The sequence below is a fragment of the Excalfactoria chinensis genome, chromosome 2 (assembly GCF_039878825.1).
Source record: "Excalfactoria chinensis isolate bCotChi1 chromosome 2, bCotChi1.hap2, whole genome shotgun sequence".
In the NCBI taxonomy this organism is placed as follows: domain Eukaryota; kingdom Metazoa; phylum Chordata; class Aves; order Galliformes; family Phasianidae; genus Excalfactoria; species Excalfactoria chinensis.
This window is the reverse complement of record NC_092826.1, coordinates 71,208,379-71,229,998: the sequence shown is the minus strand read 5'-3', so window position 1 is coordinate 71,229,998 and position 21,620 is coordinate 71,208,379. Positions and strand designations below refer to the sequence as shown.

Below are 21,620 nucleotides of genomic sequence, written 5' to 3'. Positions count from 1 at the left end.
GAAACTGTGGATGCTTAAGATGCATTTATCTAGCTCCTAAAACATTTCATGCTAGAAGAAACAAGCTAATGACCCAGTCATATCATCTGCTGAATTTAGCAGCAGTCAAGTAGAAAATTAAAGTAAGCAAAATTTGAACATTCTACTAAGGTCAGGTAATATTGGGGTCAAGTTTAAATTTCAGAACATTCATTGTTAATTTTTATTTCAGGTAATTCAGACCATCACTGCAACTGACAAAGACAACTCTGCAAATGGGGCCAGATTCCATTTTTCTCTTGATGAAGGGCTTTCTTTGAATCCCAACTTTACTCTAAGAGATAATGAAGGTAAATCAAACACAGTTCTGTACAAAATGGATCTCTGTTTTGTCTGGGTTGTATCATTTAACAGAGTAATTTCCATGCATTTCTTGACAGAAGGGGTAAATTAGTATGTTGTCATCAAACTGGTTAATATCAAGGTCATGATGTATACAACATACTGCAAACCACAAATAATCAGATATTCTGTTTATGTCCTTTATATGTTTTAGCATTTGTAGTTCAAATATTCGCAAATGTTTTTAGAAAGGATTAATTTAAAAGGTGTTGATATTTTTATCTGTTTCTGGGTAGGTAGTACTGAGTGAGTTCTTTCAAGTTTATTGCCTTCCCTAAGGGAGGAACTAAGAATTAAAGGTGAATGAAAAGTTGAATTTCTGCTTGCATTTATGGATATGATACAAAGAGTACTTCTTTCAGTGCTTCTTAAGTCGTAGTCTACCTCTTCATGTTCTTCCTAATAAGGTGTGTTTAAAAAGTGCAAAGAGTACTTTTGAGGTGCACAGTGGGTGCACCTAATAGTTGCCTTTAGAGTCACTTGGCTGAGTTTTTCTGAATGTTTCTTGCATCAAAGAACCGTCTAGCCTTTCAATAAATAAATAAAATAAATTAAATAAACCAATACAAGAAAAAATTGACTGTACCATTTATGTAATTGCTTCCATTTTACACTATACTGAAAATGAAGGTGAACTTTAAATGTTTGTCTGTTGCTCTCCTCTGGGACTTTCTGGTGTAAGAGCATACTGTGTGCTTCTGTTCATATCTGTGTGTGAAAATACGTGGTAGTTGGCTTTATTGTAGTTGTATTTTTGCAGTAGTACCGTGGGATGCTCCCTGAGATCGGACACTGCACATCTATAATTATTGAGAAGCGTTAGCTCCATCACTGTACAAATGAAACTGTTCCTCAAAGATATTTTGAAGGAAGGGAGACTTAATCTTTCTGAGAAATCTGTTCCAGTGTTGAACTGTTCTTAGCACAGGAAAAAAAAAATACTTCTATCAATCTTAGAAAATTGGGTTTTGTTTCACCCATGGAGATAAAGAGTAAGTATGCATTTCCTGTAACATCTCACATAAAACTATGAGGCAAACAGAAACTCCAATAATACAGTTTCCAATTTGCATATACCTCAATACAAAGATATTTTAGCTTAAATCATAACAAGAAATTTAACTTAGGAAACAACCAGAAAACTTTAAAATTTAATTTAAAATTGTAAAGTATGTTCACAATAGCCAGTTATTTTCCATTCACACTTGTCCCTATCTCTACTCAGAAATCTGTTATTTTTGTATTCCAGGAAATAGCTGAGAAATGAAGGGCAGAAATAGTTCTGATGTTTGTCAAGTTTGCTATTTTATTTCTGGATTTAGTAATCCAATTATGGTTGGAATTCTAGGATTTTCTTTTGTTTCTATAGAAATTTGCCAACAATTGCCTTAAGAGAGTTTTCAAAATGCTGAAAAACAAATGCTCAACATCACATTGAATGTGGTGGTCAGCAATAGCTTTATCTGTGAACGCAAAGCTGTATTTCTCTTGCAGACTTTTTTGAATCAGGTCATACTCTCTATTTTTCAGGACAAAGGATTAATTTCACAGAAATCTCAGGAGACATTTTCTTTCCTTGCTTTCACAACCCTAAAAAACTGGATACTGCTCTGACTTTGAGCTGCCATGCATTATTGCATGAACGTTCAATTCTACTCCATTATCAGTACAGCTACAAGATCAAATGACTCTACAGCAATAAATTAGATTCTTAAATTTTAACACATCCATGCACTTTCACTGAAATCTAGAAGAGCTACACAAGCATAACATTTCCAAATTTATCCCTACATACCCGCATCATGTCAACATATGCATGATTCAGGTTAGTAGATATTAAACTGTCATTCCATACAATTGATTGTATGACTAGGTAAGGTTATCACTCTTAAGTTTGAGCCTTTGCTCATTAACAATTCACAGTTTTAAAGCTCCAGTCCTTGAGTACATACCCACAAAATACGGAAATTAAAGCCTTTAGAGGAGGATATAGGACTATATCAACTAAGCAGTCTGTCCGAACCTAAGAATTGGTTGGATCACCTTCTGGATTCTGATGGTGTTGATGATTTTCATTTTAAAGGAAAAATATAGAAAAGATAGAATATGATATTTTTTCCCTGCTGACTACCTTATGCTATAGTACATTCTTTGATGCTGGCTGAAGTTTTTTGTTTTGACAGTTCAGAGAGAGAAAAAAAAAAAAAAAAAAAAAAAATTAAAAGTGTGAGCAAAAGGACAGCCAGCAAAATGATGCAGTATCCATACCCATGTAAGCAAGACAAAACAAGAATAGATATAAAATTTCTTTGCTATACAAAGAAAATGCATTAGGTTGTAATCATTCCCTGAAGTCTGCAATTTTAGAAAGCAAACTCAGGAACCATGCCTCTTTGTTTGAGAATTGTACTTATGATGGCTTTTTAATGAAAACAAGGCTGTTTACAATTTATTCTGTCCTGGGAAGTGTTGCTATTTCTACTAAAACCTGAACAGCCAAATTGTTATTTAATTTGGAATTGCTTTTTTCTTACTGTTTGGATGCTGCATATCTAAGTTATTTGTTGTACGTTTTCTTCTGACATTGCTTTTTACTGTGTTACAATAGATAATTTTGAAATCCTGATCAGTTTTGTGTAATGCCTTAAATTTACAGTTTATTTTATTTTACATCAGAAATATCAGCTACTGTGAGTCCAATTTAAAATTTGCCTGGGCATTATGGTGAAAAAGCCTCTTCAGAACTAAGCTGTTTCATGGAATTGTAGAACTGCAGTCATTTGGGTTGGAAAGGACCTATCTCCTCTGCCATGGGCAAGGATACCTTCCACTAGATCAGGGTGTCCAAATCCCCAACCAACCCAGCCTTGAACACTTCCAGGAATGGAATATTTACAGCTTCTCTGGTCAACTTGTTTCAGGGCCTCACCACCCCCTGAGTAAATAATTTCTTAATTATTTCCGGTATAAATCTACCCTCCTTTAGTCTTAAGCTGTTAGGTCTTGTCCTAACGCTGTGCTCCCTCCCTGATAAAATCTCTTCTCATCTTCCCTGTAGACCTTTCCCCCTCTAGATACTGGAAAGCTACTATAAGGGTTCCCCAGAAAGTTCTCTTCTACAGGCTGAACAATCCCAAATTTCTCAGCCTCTCTTCATAGGAGAGGTGCTCCAGCCCTCCGATCATCTACATGGTTCTGCTCTTGTCTCATTCCATCAGGTCTGTGTCCTTAAATTGGGGACCCCAGAGCTGAATGTGGAGTTTCAAAAGCACAGAGTAGAGGGGGGGAATCATTTTCCTCAACAGTGTTGGCAACTCTTCTTTTGATGATAAAAGATACTGTTGGCCATCTGGGCTGCACGCACACACTGCTGCCTTGTGGATTTTTCATTAGTGAACACCCTCAAATCCTTCTCAGGGATGCTCTCTATCCATTCTCTGCTCAGTCTTTATTTATGCTTGGGGCCACCTCGAGTCAGGTGCAGGACATTGTACTTGGGCTTCATGAGGTACACAAGGACTCAAGTTTGCCGTCTGGATGGCATCCTTTCAAAGCACTGAATTTAATAATTACACTTTTTCTTTTAATCCTGAAAGAATCATAGTACTGTATGTCAAAGTATGGTTGATATATTTATCAGAATTCATTAGCTAGATGGAAAATACATGTAAGAATATTTCACTGTTATGATATCCCTATCTATTAATATATGGATGCACACATGTGCACAGTCTCTCTCACTGCCTGAATTTAAAATATATTTTCTCTTTCCTTGCTTATTTTGTTACTCACTAGGGACCTCTAGCAGAAGTTATGCCACACTTTTAAGGGAGTTAGCAAAAGATTGACTCCCCAGAGGATAGGTCACTTTGGTGCAAGAGAGCATTTATGAATTTTATGCACTGTAAAGCAATATTTTGCTGGTGGTATTTTTTTTCACAAGATATACAGTCTTTAATGGATGTTCCAATGGGTCTTGTAAATTTCCTGGGCAGTAAGGGTTTGTGCAGACTGTACAGATTCACCCAACACTGCCAATAAGATTTGTACATTCCCCTGCCTTTGGAAGATTTGACTGCTATCTTCTGAAGTTAGACAAAGTTTACCTTACTTTCAAGAAAGAGCAACTCATAATATGTAGGATTTTTTCTGCTTTCCTTTTATTTCCTCAGGACATAGGTTTCATTTCACAAAAAATAAAAATTTAAAAAAAATAAATAAATGCAGTTTTGTTTTTCTCATCCGCCCACTTTTCTCTAAGATTTGGATTTTGGAAAATTTTGCAGTCATGGGGAATGTTCTGGAACTGAAACAAAGGTGGACTGATTTTCTAATCCTGACTTTTTCGAAATTCCTTTTTGTTAATGTTTTGTAATGTTGTGGTCACAAGTTATTTTAATATCCATGAAAGTGAAAGATCTAGAGTACGCTGATTTCTACAGTGTCTGTATAAGATGAAATTTGTAATGCATTCATCCACCATGACTGTTGCTAATTAGTGTTTTCCCATGTTAGTGATCAAAACTTAGTGAAAAAAGAATCAGTTTTACCTTGCGTGGCTGTTATTTAGAAATATCGTCACACCATACCATCCTAGAGCATCTGAAGTAGCACCGAAGGTCAATTTAAACCCTACTCTTTGGTACCCAACATAAATGGGAAACATTTATGAAATTCTCTCCTTCATTTATATAAAAAATGTAACATGCTCTCTCAGGTTCCATAGTAACGTATGTTCTTACCGCCCTTCAATGAAATATCATCCTGTAATGAAGAGAAGCTGTAACTGTAGGAGAATGATGTGGAAGAGACAAATAACATCTGAGAAAGTGCAAATTAGCATTATAGGTAGTAACTGCAAGTACAATCCATAGAACATCTGCCACTATAAACAGATTGAATGCCATCCTGGGGAGCCGTTATCACACAATCAACATGCAATAGTAAAAAGAGAATTTTTCCTCAGATCTGTGAGCATTTTCAATCTTTCTTTGATTAAAACAAATTGGTTCCAAGATTGACCTGATAGATAAGTTAGTTCGTAGTGTACAGGTTCTTCGTGCCTTCCTCTTCAGTGCTGCTACCTGCTGGTGTTTTGCATTCTTGAAACCAGTAAAAAACAAAAATGGTATTTCCAGGATTTATCAGTGAAGAAATGAAAAATAAATGTCTATCAGTATAGTCCCACATAAACAAATTGCATGTTCTCACTTTGGAAGTGTCTCTCATTCCAATGTATTTTGTTTGGGTTTTAATGAATTACAACTTCTCAGAACATTTATAACTGAAAATTAAAACATGTCTCAATCTATTAACCAAACTTTTTAAGTTTCCATTTCTCTGGTGCCTGCCTGAAATATATAACGTGTCAAAGGAATTCTCAAATTGTGAATAATAAATACATTTGTATTCTCTAAAGTGCTCCAGTAGTCACCTTCCTCGGTGTTATCATTGTATTTCAGCTTCTTAGATTTCCGTTTGCCTTTCTGTCTTTTCTTTGTTCAGAAGCTCAACATGAAAAGACAGAGATAATGGAAAGAGGAATGTGATAACAACAGCCTTTCCTGCAGTGTGCAGTCTGGATTAACAAACTGCCATATCTTCAGAGTGTGAAGAACTGCTGTTTTACAGCCATGCAGAATTCCCCATCTGTAACCTCAGATCCACTGAAGAGAAATGTTATGTTCTAACTTGCTGTGTTTGCAAAGTAACAGCTCAAATGTGAGAAGGCTTAGTGGTCACGCACTGGGGCAGCATGCACCACAGGGAAGCAGATGATTCATTATCTCTCGATGTTGTTGTTAATTTTCCCTTAGCAGCCAGACCATTCATCTTTAGCAAGGCCTGGTTCTTCTCCTATATTCAGGAGCAAAGTTCACAATTTAAATCTGTAAAGAAAAATAACTTTATTTCCAGGCCTAGAAGAATCATCAGATCTGTAGTTCATCGCGTCCTACTATTGATGCTATCCTATACTTGCGTTCCATGTAGTTGGTGTATCTGTTTTCAGATATCAAAGGAATTTTGCAATTCATAATTCTCTCATCTTTCAAATTAGTTCTGTTGTTATAACAAAGTGGGGTTTGTTTGTCTAATTCTCTCAGTAAGGTTGGCATCTGTCTTCATACTGAGCTACCTTTAGCTTTCATAGTTTGTGGGAGTTTTTTCTGTGATGTCAAGACCCTTCTCATAAAAGCTGTTCTCCTCCTTGCCCTCTCAATGGGTCCTCCCATGGTTTTTGATACAGAATGTAAACAATTTAATAAAAGATGAATGCTTACAACATCAGAATAGCTGTCAGGATGAAGTTGGTAGTGTACTTCGGCTAAAATTTAGGGTTTTTATTTAGTTACCAGAAACCTTTTCTGCTCAGTAATTCTCATTTTTTCTTTTTTATATTAGGTTAGTGATGCTTTTCAGCCTGTATTTTCATGATTGCCTCTGTAGATATAAGGTAATACTGATTTGCTCACTCTTTTTCAGATTTGTGCCTGGGAGAGTGAAGGAGAAGTTTTTGCTTTCCTGTTCAAATTTGAGTATTAGACCTTCTTTGGGTACAGTCCCAGGACAATTTGCTTCCGCAAATTTGGTAGAATCTTTTTGTGTATATGGATAAGGTAGCTGAACTAAAGTCTTTAGGGCTTGTAAACAGAGTAAGAAAAATAATGTAAAGTTTTAAGCAGGGATGAAATGTTATTCTTGGTAAAAAACACTTGCTTTCACCTACTGAAGTCAACAGAATAAGATGTGAGAATTTTTTTCTTCTACAATGTGTGACATGACACGTTAATATTAATGCTTAGCTTATGGATATGGAATTAGGGAATTAAGTTTTAAGCTAAGTCCTTGAACACATCCTTAGGTTTTTAAGGTATTAGTTCTGGATAACCTTGTTGTATGATTGTCATTTTCTCATTTGGTGCAGCTTGAAATATAATTCTCCTTAGAAATGCCACTTTTTTGAAATTGCTTTCTCTTCCTGTTGATAAGTGTGTGCCCTAAAACGTGCATGAGGGAGTGCTGTGACTCTCTAATGACTCCAGGAGAAGTTCTAGATGACCACTGGACTTTATTGTAGCAGTATTTGTGCTGAGGGGGAAAAAAAAAGCTAAAACTGTGATTGTTTTCTTGCAATGAAGCATAATAACACAGGCTGACTGTAAACACTGCGTAGCAGTTGTCCTTGTACCTCCTCTGGACCCAGCGGTGCTTAGATTTCATTATTATGTTTTTGCTGTTGTTTTCGTTTTTTTTATGAGATTATGAAATAATATGAACGCTGTGTTGCAGACCAACAGAGTAGTATTACCATAGCATGAAAAGAAGCTACGTGCTGCAGAGTGTAGCACAGAGCTGTTTAGGGATGCTTGAGGATCCACGGGCTGTTGGAATAATTAGCGTATCCAAAAGAAAACAACAGAGATAGTGATATGTCTGGTGGGCAAAACATACAAGGAGCGATTGCAGTCCTTTGGTTTGCTCAGCGCAGAGCAGAGGAGCTGAGGGGAGCTCTCACGGCAGCTACAGCTCCTCACAGGGAGCGGAGGAGCAGCGCTGAGCTCTGGTCTGTATGACAGCCATTGGGCCCGAGGGAACGGCATGGAGCTGTACCAGGGGAGGGGCAGATGGGGGGTAGGAAATGGTTCTTCACCTTTTCCTTTTTCACCACGAGGCAAACTCGTGCACTCATGTCCATGCTGCTTGCTCGGAGGTTCCCTGGTGTACGCGATTGCCTCAGGCTGGGTTTTACGTGAGAGACTCTTAGTTGGCCCAAACAATAGCATCCCGGGGAGAGTGCTGAAATTCGGCAGTGTGAGTGATCACTTTTCTGAGTTCTCACTCACTCTCCAGCCTTGTTTTGTTTGTCTGCAATGCACAGAAGATTGTCATGGTTCAGCCTGGTTCAGCCTAGGTTCTGTGATGAGGAGGTGAAGGGACCCCGCGGATCCATCCATGCCCAGGGAAAGGGTCTGGGGAAGGGAAAAAGTAGGGAGATGGGCCTGGACAGTTGATAATGGAAGCAATGAGCTAATAATAATAATAATAATGATTTACTAAATACAGTAGCAGAATGTGAGATAACACAGTGTAATACGATATTATTGGAATTGAAGCTAATAAACCAAATAAAATGAGAGAGTTTCCAAAACCAAATTCATTACTCTAATGCCATGGGTGAAAACAGCCAGAGAGCAGAGAGGGAAAGTCTTGTGGTCTTCCAGTCTGTTTTATCTTTCCCTCCAAATGGAAAACGGAAATGGTAAAATGAAGTCTTCTGGGAATTGTAGTTCATTCTTCTCTTCTGAGACCATGAGACCAGAACTCACAAAGAAGTATACAGACAATCATCACAGCTGCAGCATTAACTCTTAACTCCCTGTGCACTGCATGATTTCATGATGTGGAATACTGATTAAAAACCATGAAACCATGACAGAGATTAAAATAAATAAATAGATAAATAAATAAATAAATAAATAAATAAGGAATTATTACAGAGGAGCTCTGCTAATAGGTGGTAACAAGGTACATTTCAAGGAAGGAAGCAAATAGCATACTGAACAATGTTTTAAAAGTCTTTTGTTCATATGAGGAAGATGACTATGAAGAGTTTCTTCCTGAGTACAGAAAAGCAGAAGCAGCAATCATCACATCATGTGTATAAAGAATATGTTACTTTATTTTCGTGCAAAATATGCGTTCATTTGAAATTCCTTATTAATCACAAATTTATGTGTTCTGTAATTTTTTTTCTGCTCTTGGTCTGTGTCCAGAGCCTAATCTGCCACTGCTTTGGCAGCTGACAGACCAACCAACTGAAGGTCATTTTGTATTCTGTTTGAACCATGAAAGACTTTTATCCATGCCTCCAGCACTATTAGGGAAGCTAGGAGTGACAGTCTAGGCATTAAAAAATAAATAAAAATGGAGAAAGTGGCAAATGGTTAAGATATTATTAATAATAATAATTAAAAAAAAAAAAAATTTTTTTTTTTGCAACATTATGTAGCAGAATGTTGAAACAGCTTACTTTGCTCTCCAATTTTACCATTATATGTGCTGAAAATTTAAAAGCCATGTAGTTGATCTACCTGCAGTCTGTGTTCCATAACATCATGTGGTTTTTTTTCAGAAGCATTTTAAAATATGTCACTTTGATTGCTAAGGTACGGCATTTAATCAAAAAATAAACCACACTTGTATCAAAGAACAAGTTAGTTCAATTTTCTTAAATTAGATTTTTCTTCATATTTTAAAATTAAATCAGAAAAGCCAAGTAAGACCTCTCCGGGTGGGCACAGACTGTAATTATGGACTAAAGATGCTCGCTTTGCTTTAGGGAAGAATTTTCTATATAAAATAAATGCAGTCTGTGTCTTGGTGTTATCAAATTTGATTTCTTCCTTCAGTTGACTCATTTATAAAACAGAACAATTCACTCCCTGGTCTAGGTGGAGAATGATTTGGAAATAAATCATTTATGTCTTAACAACATGATAATTAAAAATTTCAGCATTACTGAGAACATCAGAACATTTTGAATAAGGTTTCATAGGTCCAGATTAAGCAATATGGAGTAGTGTTAAAGTTTAACAGAATGTTTATGAGACATATTTCTACATATCTTAAGTTTTTGGTTATACAGGAATCCCTTTCATAACCCTGTGTTAAAAGCATTTTACCTTTTTTTTTCTTACCAACTCCGTGTTGGAAATGTTCTGCTCTCTATTGAAAATATTTTTATTATGGCATGTGAATGTATCAAAGATATTTTATAAACTTGCAAATATTATTTATTTCCATAAAGTTGTGATCTTGCTCTGTATATGGTTGTTTCAGGTGACAGAATTATCTGTCCATCCCATCTTGGCTTAAATAGGGTTTTCTAAATGGAATGAGTGTGAATGACATTGTACATGGCTGGTGCCATGCCTCTAAGGAGGAAGCTGGCATGAAGTTCAAGTTTCAGTCCTCAAAAGTGGGTTGTGACATGACAAAGTTGAAGAGGACTGTAAGGTGTACTGAAAACAGATGATAAACAAATAGAAATCATATTTTGCACCCACTGCAAATGAGAACAAAACTTGATGAATTTGTAACAAAGTCACCATATTGAAGACCTGCAAGAATTATAGAAGATGGAGAAGAGAGCTAATCAGGTTGAATGCAGAAGAATCTGATATTGTGCAGTTTTGGGGTCAAGAGCCTAACTCCTTTTTGACCAAGGGTAATTCCTACTTCATACACATTTCTTATGTGAAAGCAATTACCAAATATATTATGATGTTATGCCTGCAGGCTACACTAACAGATATTATCAGTACTATTACTTGGTGACACACCAAAATAAAATGTGGAGAGGCGACTTAAAAATTAATGCCTTAGAGTTTGGTACAGAGCTTGCCAGATGAAACATAATTGTATGTAAGTATAAATTATAAATAAATATTAAGTATGTAGTTTGCACCCAATGTAAATGGAAACTAACTCCTCTGTTCAAATACCTGTGCAGAAAATAAGCAGTCCCATGGACTGTGCCACACTAGATGTGTTGTCATGCTATATTTTCACAAAGTGCCACGGGCTTCACTTTTTCATAATTTATGGGAAACACATTTAGTGCTGTATATACAGTGGTAAGGAAAACTTAGTTTTCTGTGTTTGTTTTTGTTTGGTTTTGTAATAGGAAGAAAAATCCAGAAGACGTATTTTTTTGCACTTTTCACCTTGTGGTTATTTTTTAAAAGCCTTTAAAACCATTGCAAATCCATATGATGTGCAAGTGGCACACGAGGAGAGCTCTTTTCTTCCAGCCTCTCTTCCTTCTTCTTGGTCATGATTTCTCTTTGGATTGTCTCACACTTCCAGTATCTAAGTCACTAATTTTGTTTGCTTTATTTGCAGACTCTTACTGAAGGACCCATACTTTTAAAGTGGTGGCTGCTAAACCAAAATGAAATATTACATGTTTGAAATTAAGATATAACTGTATATTATCATACCATTTCTTCCCTTGCATTCTTTTATGCTCTTTGCAATTCTTAAACTTGAAGAAACGTGGGTGGCAGTTTACCATCCTTATTAGAGCTCATAAATGCTCTTGCAGTGCACATGTAGTATGCTTAAGTATCAGGTATTGTGGAAAAATTCCACAACAGAGATTTGCAGGATTCCAGGTATTCACATTTGCGAGTGTCTGTTTTAGAACCAACAGTATATCGTGGGTTTCAAAAACTTGCAACCTGAGTTCAAAATGTTGGTCAAAATCCACTTTGACTTAAAGACACAAACTTAAATAAGGCTTATTTATTTCTTGTTACTTCTTCCTGCCCCTTCTTTTTCCTCTTTTGACCAGAAATGGTACTCAATTTTAATCTAGTTTGTGCATTTTCACGGATTAGGATTGTGAAATATTAAAATTCCCGGTGCTTCTGCTGGATGGGAAATGAGCAATCAGTCAACAGTATTTTTCATTTTGCTTCTGATTCTGTTTTTTTTTTTTTTTATGATATTGTAGATAACACAGCCAGTATCCTGACAAGACGAAGGAGATACAGTCGAACCACTCAAGATATCTATTACCTCCCAATTCTGATTTCTGATGGTGGAGTGCCCCCTCTCAGCAGCAGCAGTACTCTCACTGTTAGAGTTTGTGCATGTGAGAGAGATGGACGCGTGAGAACTTGCCATGCTGAAGCTTTCCTCTCCTCAGCTGGCTTGAGCACAGGAGCTTTAATTGCAATCCTGCTCTGTGTTGTCATTCTTCTTGGTAAGTCATTTTCAGTATTAAGTACTGCCATCTTCTGCTGGCTCTCTGAATGTGACAGGGCAGAAATGTTTAATATGATATGTTTTTGAACCAGAAGCTGCCTGGTAGTAGGAGGTAATTAGAAACATATAGCTGTGATTAGAGGGGAAAGGTTCAGCTAAAATTAATAGGAAAAAAAGCCTTTAAAGCACATTCATGAATATCTGGAATCCACTAGAAATAGTTTTTCAGGGGTTATCAAGTAATTAGCGCTGCAGATCATTTTTCTATAATTTGAAAAGATTTCAAAAAACCACTGGCTAATTCCATGCCTAGAACAGGGGAAAAAAAAAAAAAAAAAAAAAAAAAAATAATAATAAAATAAAATAAAAAAAACGATAGAAAAGAGATGATGAAGAAAGCTTTGTGAAATGCATTACACTGTAAGACACACCATTAGCACTGTACAAAAGCCATTAATTACCTTTGTGGGATAAGCTGATAGCAATGCACAATATACTCCTTGGGGGCAAGGGACACATGAGATAATACGATGGCTCCATTAGATAAATGTCCTTTCAAGTGCATTTTCTTTCCACATTTATTTTTTTCTTTTCCTGTTTGGGCCAATTAGAATGTTATCCATTAGTTAATATGTATATTTTCTTTTTGTGGCAGAGGCAAAACTTGCTGGGTACATATCTCTGTAATACTCATCTATTCAGGTGCCTCTCTGCATTCTGACAGAGCTGGAAAAGAAAAAGTAGGAATTGAATTGTGACTCACATAGGATATTTTGAGGATTTATTTTCTGAAGATTCTACGTTTTCTAAAATGCACCTATCACATTGTACTTCAGAACTTCCTTCTGGGAAAAAGAAAAAAACATATATATATTTGAAATGTATTGTAATACATTTGGTTTTTAATCTAATATTTTATCATACAAGATGGACTATTCATAAGAGAAAAAATAAAGCTTGTACATTTTAATGAGGTGTATATGCTGAATATTAGTCTTAATGAAGCTCTGAAAGCCTTTAACAATGCATCTGAAAAATGGAAGCCTTAGTTATTCATTTCTCATCTAACTGCTAGTATTTTATCCATTTTTGTGTCCTATATGAGATCCCTAATAATCCTTAAACTGGATTTAATGGCTCAAGAAATCCTAGAAATTCCTTCAAAGTAAATAGGAATGTGTCCTATATTGGCCCTTTGGAAGATCAGGCTGTATTGGAAGTTTGTACTTTTACCTTAGGATTTTTAACTTTATCCTTAATTGTGTATTTGTTTCTTTATGCATGTTGCTGTGTCAAAACTGAGCTGTGTAAAATTTGTGAGTGCTTTCTGGTGCTACAGTAATCTATGTAATTTCATATAACATTACACAACAAAGGTAGTGCTCACTTAGGGACTGTAAGTAGGCTCTTTTACAAATTGGGTGTGTGCCTGAACTTATGATACTCCAGTTCAAGGCCAGCTTAATAACATCAGAATACAAATATTAGCCTAAGTCATGACTTAGTAGCTACTGTTTCTGTGGTCTATATCTGTTTACTTCAACTGTAAACTTTAAACCTAATCTAATATCTGCAGTTTTCTCTTTAGCAATTGTGGTCCTTTTCATCACCCTAAGACGTAGCAAGAAGGAGCCTTTGATCATTTCAGAAGAAGATGTCCGAGAAAATGTTGTGACATATGATGATGAGGGCGGTGGAGAAGAAGACACAGAAGCATTTGATATCACTGCACTACGTAATCCATCAGCTGCAGAAGAGCTAAAGTATCGGAGGGATGTCCGCCCTGAAGTTAAGCCTGCACCAAGGCATCATCCCTCTTCAAGCCTTGACAGTATAAATGTTCAGGAGTTCATTAAACAAAGACTTGCAGAGGCTGATCTGGACCCCAGCGTGCCCCCATATGACTCCTTACAGACATATGCCTATGAGGGTCATAGATCAGAAGCTGGATCTATCAGCTCTCTGGATTCAGTCACAACACAGTCTGACCAGGATTATAATTACCTTGGAGACTGGGGGCCTGAGTTCAAGAAGCTAGCTGAACTCTATGGGGAAATAGAATCAGAAAGAACAACTTAGCTGTAACTCCCAGAACAGAGAAGTTCCTAAACAGCTGGAGATAGAACGACAGCAGTGGTAACAGCAAATGAATACAGTACTTGGAACTGAGCAAGTTGTACACAGTTACTGTAGAACAAGTGCCCTTTTCATATTTGAAACTGGGTTCTCCAATTGGAAGAAAGTAAAATTTTGAAAAATACAGAAAAAAGAAGCAGTTGTCCCTTGTGTATATTTTTAATTGCTCAATAAAGTCTGTGGTACCGTATCAGTAACAGTACCTAAAGTAAAGCTGGACAATGACACTTCTATTGCAATATGGTTAACATCTCTGAGCTACAGTACGTTTCTGATCATGCCTGTTTAGGAACATAGCTAATGGAAGAGCAAATTGTTTGCAGATGGTTTTGAGGTTGCCTTTCTAGCTGTGCCCTAGGCCTTGTGATCCCAATGTGAGGTAGCTAATGGGGTTTACTATCAGTGTGAGAAGTCCTAGGAGTCATTTTCCTTTAACAGCAGGGATAATCCACACCTGTCCTCTAAAATAAGTGGTCCTTTGATGGTTTAATCTATTTGAATTAGCCAGTTGCAATGTGAAAATGTCATTTCATTGTGTCCCTCATGATCTTTTTATCCCTAACCAGCTAGCAGAGGGAGAGCATCATTAGCTGCCAGTGCAAACACAGCTCTGGACCATAACCCCAGACCCACTCCAGAAGAAGTGTTGTTTTCAGTGTGCGTGCTTTTTGTCTTTTCATGGGAACATCATTCATGTAAATGAATCTGAAGTACTCTTTATGCAGCAAAGCAGATAAAGCATAGGTTCTTTCAGTAAAAACAAGAATGACAGCACAATTAAAGTATGCAGGTGTTCAGTTCACTGTGCTTCACTTACGGCAATAGACGGAGCTTTTGAAGTCTTTTGCTGGTCCTAATCCAGGAGCTGTAACAGTCACTTTATGACAGAGTTCTTGATCATAATGTGTCTATTTCTGTATGTGTCTAATAGCCAAATATTGCTGCTGGTAAGACACTGAGATAGAGACAGCTTAAACAAGGTGGTGAAAATGATTATGATCGTTTTCTTTTTAGTTCATTACATAGGTAATTGTCTTAGAGTAATTTCTATGTAAGCATAACAAACTCTTTTTCTCCCTATCTCAGACATTGTGGGAAGATGAACAAGGAAGATGAGGGTGAAAGAAATGTGTCATTTTGGATTTCTTATGGATGAAATAAATTGATCTCTTATTTATTTATTTATTTATCTATTTATTTATTTATTGTATTGCAGAACTTGCTCTTTAGACTGCTTACTGTCTATAAGATCTCTTTCCTTTTGGCTTGTTTGAAACTTTAAACAAAAGGTTAAAGTTTGTTTCTCTGTCTTCTGATAATATGTCTTCTGATAATGTGAGAGGACAAGGAGAACACAGTATCCCACGAAGGATTATGATTGAATAGGTTCACTATCTACTGAAGTCTTCTGCTTTTAAAGTGATTGGAGCTCTACTTAGAGATGTGGGCTTTTACAATATGCATTTCATAGAGAAACTGTTCAGGACAGAAACTATGTACTCTCTGTCTACTTTGGGCTGATATGGAGAGATTCAGATTGGCAGAGAAATAATTACTTACAATCATAGAATCATTTAACTTGAAAAAGACCTACAGCATCATCAGGTGAGGTGTTGTCACCTGACAAAGCAAGTCCACCTCTAAACCCCATTCCTAAGTAACACACCCACGTGTCTCTTAAGTCCCTGTCAGAATGGTGGCTCCACCACCTCCTTGGGCAGCCCCTAGCAATGTCTAGCTATCCTTACCATGAATAAATTCTGCCTAGCATCCAATCTAAACCTCCTGTGATGCAGCTTGGGACTGTTGACTCATGTCCTCTCACTTTTCACTTGAGAAAAGAGACCAACACCCTCTTCACTACAACTTCCTTCCAAGTAGTTGTGGAGCAGTGAGGTCTCCCATCAGCCTCCTCCAGGCTAGGCAGCCCCAGTTCCCCCAGCCACTCTTCATTATTCTGTTTTTCCGTGCCCTTCACCATCTTCACTGCTCTTTTCTGAATGTATTCCAGTTCTTGCTCATCCGAGCAGAGTCTACCTTTACACTGACCTACTATGAACCACACTAGTGAACCATTTACTTCTTTACAGTGTAAGAAGGTAAATTCTATTCAATTTTTCATCAGTCCCACTTTGAGAATTTTTACTTCTTTCAATAAACTCCTTACCAGTAAGCTGTTGATGGCTTTTGGTTTACACAGCCTTCTGGAGAAATAAGCTATGAAAGAAACTTCTCCAAAACCAATATATATATTAGTCGCAGTTACTTCCAGAGTTGTTTTGTTAACACTGTTTTCATTTCGATTTTAAAATTGTACTGTTCCTATCAACAACGAAATTCACAAACCAATTTAGAGGGGAAAAAACTCCAAGCCCTAAGAAGTCCTACTGATGATTTGAAAGTAGTTTTGTAATCTATGTTCAGATTTTGTTGTATAATTTCTACCAAATACAGAATCTTCTAGTAATACATTTGCTGAAGGCATCCTCACTGCAGAGTACAGTTTAACAGCTGCTTTGAAGTAGTGACCTTTATACATAAGCTGAGAATGGTTTATGTATCTTTTCTGAGGGTAGTGTTAGGATGTGTTTCGATTTCATCCCCAAGGAAGCAACTAGAAGTGCAAGTTTTTTTATGAGGATACATTTTCTTTTGATTTAGATTACATTTGCTTTCTCTGACTTCTCAGTTTTTATACGGTATGATTAGAGTGCTAAGAAGAAAATCTTTAAACACTGGTAGTATCATGATTCATAATAGTTTGTACTGCTTGCATATTAGAACAGCATTCATTGTTATACAGTAGTTTTGAGAGCCAGTGTTAGTTATCTTTTTGGCTGTTCCCGCTTACCCTACACCAAAGCAGGGGAAATCAAATGCGTATTTTGCTTTAAGTAGTACTCCAGTCATTGTTTTGTTTTTGTTTGCTTTATAGAACATTCAGGTTAAAGCCAAGAGAAATTAAGTGCGGCAACACAGTCACTCTCTATGCTCATGTTCTGATTAAGCTAATGAAAAGAGAAGGTTGTATCTCACAGAATTAAGAATCCTTTTCACCATTCCTGGTGCTCTCTTGCTGCTATACAACATGTGCATTTTACCCAAAGCCCCAGGGATTCTGAAGCATTTAATATTCTGCAGGGTTATTGAGACTGTACTTCAGCGATGCTGCAGTGTGTCCTGTTCGGTTTGCCCTATCCACAGTGATCGCCAAATGTGCTTTTCTGTCATGATATGTCTGCATGCTTGCTAGGCTTACTGTTTTTTACTCAAATGCACATTGCCATGTCGTGTTATTTGCATGACAAATAGCAGAATTCTGAATCTTCAGGGCCACAGAAGCAGGCCTCATGATGCAAAAAGAACATATTTTCAGATTTATTTCCCTTATCCCACAGAATTTTCCTTTGATCTTTTGTGTCCTATGAACAAATTTAAAATACATTTGAGAGTTTCTATGTTCATGTTGATTAAACTGAAAGAAAACTGTGTTCCATGGAAGGTACAGTCATTTTATAGCGTTGCCAATTTAAATTCAGTGTAAATTCAGTGACAGTATTGTGGGAAAATCTTACCAGGGTTATGTTTAAGTCTGATTGTATGGATTTTGCTTAAAGCTTTCATAAACCCATTGTATGCTCGTGCTCTCAGATATTACCCTAAATATTAATCCTGTTGTCAGTGAACAACTAAATGCTGATAACTGCCAGTTTTATTTAAGCTGGAAGATGCATGGTAACATTAAATGGCACATAGAAAGGGATGCTTAAGAGATTTCAGGTGTAGAATTTTAATTCTGCAACAGCTATTGAAATAATCATGCACTTACACTCAATTATTTTGTCACATTACCTCAAATAATTTCTTGTAACAGAAGGGGCACATAATATGCTGTAAAGGATGTCTTATCTGAGAAAATGGTCCTACTTGTGTAGGAAACGTGCTGTATATACAATACATTGTAAACCCAAAAAGAGTAAAAAATGTGATTTAATGCATTTTAAAGAAGAGTTGTAATTCAGCTGGTTTCAGATTAAGATTCAGACAATGAAAACAGTTTGTTTGTCAGTGTTACCATTTATTGCATAAACATTGAAAACTGTAAAAGTTGAAAGTAATTTCACTGTTATGCACTTTATGTTCTGCATTTCTTTGTAGAAAATCAAAATATTTGTAAACATTTTTTTGTTGTTGTTTTCAAGCTCTAATCGATGCAGTTGTTTCAATTGCAAATAATGTGAGAAAATGTCTATGTGAATATTCTCACTGGTGTTTAAAAGGAATTGCAAAATTTCTGTGCTCTAAGCCTTTGTAAAGTCATCTTTTTACAAAAAAAAAATAATAATAATACATATCTTGGACCGGTCTGGAATTAACCAAACTCATAGACTCACACGAAGGAAACATTATATACATGGAGGAGAATATGAAATTATGCTGCCTAAGGTAACTCTGTGGATTATAAAGTGCTAAGACCTTGTACTTGCAGTACATATAAATGGCACGGTGCATTCTAAGGAACATTAGGAGCGTGTTGCAAGTATTGGGCCATCCTTATTTTTCCAAAGTCTCCAAAATATATATTTTTTTTAACAAAAGAGTAATGTAAAGTATACCTCCTTATGCAAGTGTTACTGATAGAAATTGTTACATTCTCCTTTAATAAACAAAAGGGACAAAACCTTTTATTCGTATTTTTCAAATAAAATATGCTCTTTGCTATGGTGATGGGTTATTGTATTCCACATCACAACTAAAACGGGTTATTTTGTCTTCACACCTGTATTTTATACTCACCAAAGAATCAGAACTATCAAAAGGCACTCGGTCTATAAGAATGAGCAGTGATACCGCAGTATTAATGAGGTCAGGGCCAGAAACGGTATGGTAACTTTAAATAGATTTTAATGCCTGGTAAAGTCACTCACTTGTGTCACTATTTCAAAGACTGTCTTACATGATTATCACTACAGATGAGTAGGGAAAGACAGCCACCACGAGATACTCTGCAACAGACTGCAGTGTGACTGCTAAATGGTTCATTACTTTTACTTGTGGCAACTATTACACTCCAACCATCACTGTCCTGAAACTGAAATACAGCATTATGGGAGGAATAAATTATCTACATGAGTGAGTTAGGGAATTGCGCATCTATGAAACCAGATTGGTGGTAACAGCCAGAGTTATTATCCTAAGTTGACACAGAATAGAAGATAAAAAAAAAACAAAACATGCAAGGATAATCCCAATGATCAGTCAAAAGAAATAGCCATGTACAGGAATCGTTCATTCTTTCTCAAGTGAATTAACAGGCTTTACAAATTACATCCTAGAAAACAGAGATAGAGTGGCAGACACATAATTTGTTGAATGTAACATCTTTCTGGACAGACAGAATTTGAAAATACAGTGAAGGCTGACAGGAAATGGAAATGTGATTACTTGTTCTATGTTATTGCCTATAGGCCAGTTTAGACTGTCCAGCACCGGTCTATGCAGTCCTTGCATGTGCCTCAGCATAGTCTCAGAAAATCTCAGCATGATGAGAGATCACTGAATTTCAAGGTGAACATTAGCCTGACTGCAAATACAAGTCCAGGGGAGAAACTGCTTTATTTTATTCTGGTCCTCATTTGAGTTGCTCACACATTCTGAAGAATATTTATTAAGACTTTAGATCATCTTTCATATCTAAGATTCACTGGGCTCTCTCTCAGAAGAACTCATTATCCTCTCATATAGTTTAATATCAAGTTCCTTAAAATCCATTCAATTCTTTTCATTCTTGGCAAAACATATTAATGTGTAGGTACACCAAATCTTCATAAGCTGTAAAGTTTCTCTTGTGAGTTTAATAGAATGTTTCTGTGGGCTACATGTCACCCTGAGGCTAAGTAACTCCTCACAAGGCCACCTAGAACATTTAATTAACAGGAAAGTCCTGGAGATCCAATGGACTCTTCCTACATAGGTCACTCTGAAAGCAATCCTTCCTATTTACTTACAGAAAAAAAATAAAATAGATACAAAGAGCACCATAACACATCTTGATAGAGCTAATTCTCAGCTACAAAACTCTATTTTTCAATAGTCACAACCATTAATTATGCATTTCCACCAGCAATGAATGAGCCTGCATGCTGCACTTGCAACAGCGGAGGTGACCCACTGTCACTGACATCTCTGCTGAAATGCATCATCCACAGCTTCAGCGTCTTCACATCCACCATTTGGTCTCTGTAAGTGCCCAGCAAATGTCAATGAATGTCAGTGGGAGCCATTTTTTCTGTGTGGAGGAATTCAGTGACAAACCTTTGCTTTATATGCACTTCCACGACAGATACTATTTTGTCAGACTGTCCCTCTGCTGCCATCTGCCACATGGCAACAAAATGTCACAGTTTATTGGTGGAAATGTTTGACCACAAACATTCACTTCTGCCATGGTGGATCGACATAATAAAAAAGGAGACATTACTTCAGAGCAGCTCTTGTACATCAGGTGCTTCTAAATTTGATTTTTTTTGCTCTGGAAATACATGCAACAAAGCAATATAGATGGTGGGCAATGCGTATCAGCTGAATCATCCCTATCCTCAGAAAAATAACTGGAATTAGGACTCCTAGAGATCATGGGGCACACAGAGCAACTTCTCCTCATAGGTAATCAGTCTAAATAGCCTAATTCTAATTCAAACATTAGAACTACCAATTGCCATCTTGACAGATTTGTCATATGCATTTGCTAGGTTTTTAGTGTGAAGGTAGTTCTCAGGCATGGTACGGTTCTGCAAACACATATACCTTCCTCAGTAATGATTTTGAAACTAACTAGATTGCTCTTGACTTTATTATGAAAGGTGTACATTTTTTACTTAAAATCTGAATTAATATCCACATTTCATGCATAAAAGTAATCGTTTCTTGTATCTTTTGGAACTGGTTTGAGAACAAAGCCCTATTTGGAAGTCTCAAGTACAACATGTGTAACAACCAATTTTCAGAGTAGGACTTAAATGGGGCATAAGTAGCTGTGTACCAAGAATAAAATTCCCTCTTACTAAGCAAATTATTTGTTTGTGTAGGCCTGCTCATTTAACACTGTGCTTGAAGTATCCTGACTGTTTCACAAAGACCATATCTGGAGTCCCCCAAAAGAAGTAAAAACAACAGCTCACGTTTTCTATTTGCAACCTCCTCAAACTTATGCTTTTTGAATGGACTTGTATTTTCCATTTTCTATTATTTATTTATTTATTTATTTATTGCTAGTTACAAGTAGGAAATGGTAACATGGAGGAAAATGATTCTGAGGTCATATGTTTTTA

The 21,620-nt window shown here is 36.5% G+C and overlaps 1 protein-coding gene across 9 annotated transcripts in view; it reads left to right on the top strand.

Annotated features, from left to right (window-relative positions):
• CDH18 (cadherin 18) overlaps positions 1-21,085 on the top strand; it is a 458,142-nt gene extending 437,057 nt beyond the window's left edge. For 5 of the 9 annotated variants that reach the window (XM_072327840.1, XM_072327841.1, XM_072327839.1 and 2 more), the window contains 3 exons: positions 212-329; positions 11,900-12,151; positions 13,742-21,085. In XM_072327840.1, the coding sequence (XP_072183941.1) occupies positions 212-329; positions 11,900-12,151; positions 13,742-14,232 (861 nt within the window). In that variant the 3' untranslated portion in view covers positions 14,233-21,085. Of the gene's footprint in view, positions 1-211; positions 330-11,899; positions 12,152-13,729 lie in introns of all 9 variants that reach the window. The other 4 variants (XM_072327833.1, XM_072327837.1, XM_072327832.1 and 1 more) reach the window with 1 other exon arrangement.
• The last annotated feature ends 535 nt before the right edge of the window (positions 21,086-21,620 follow it).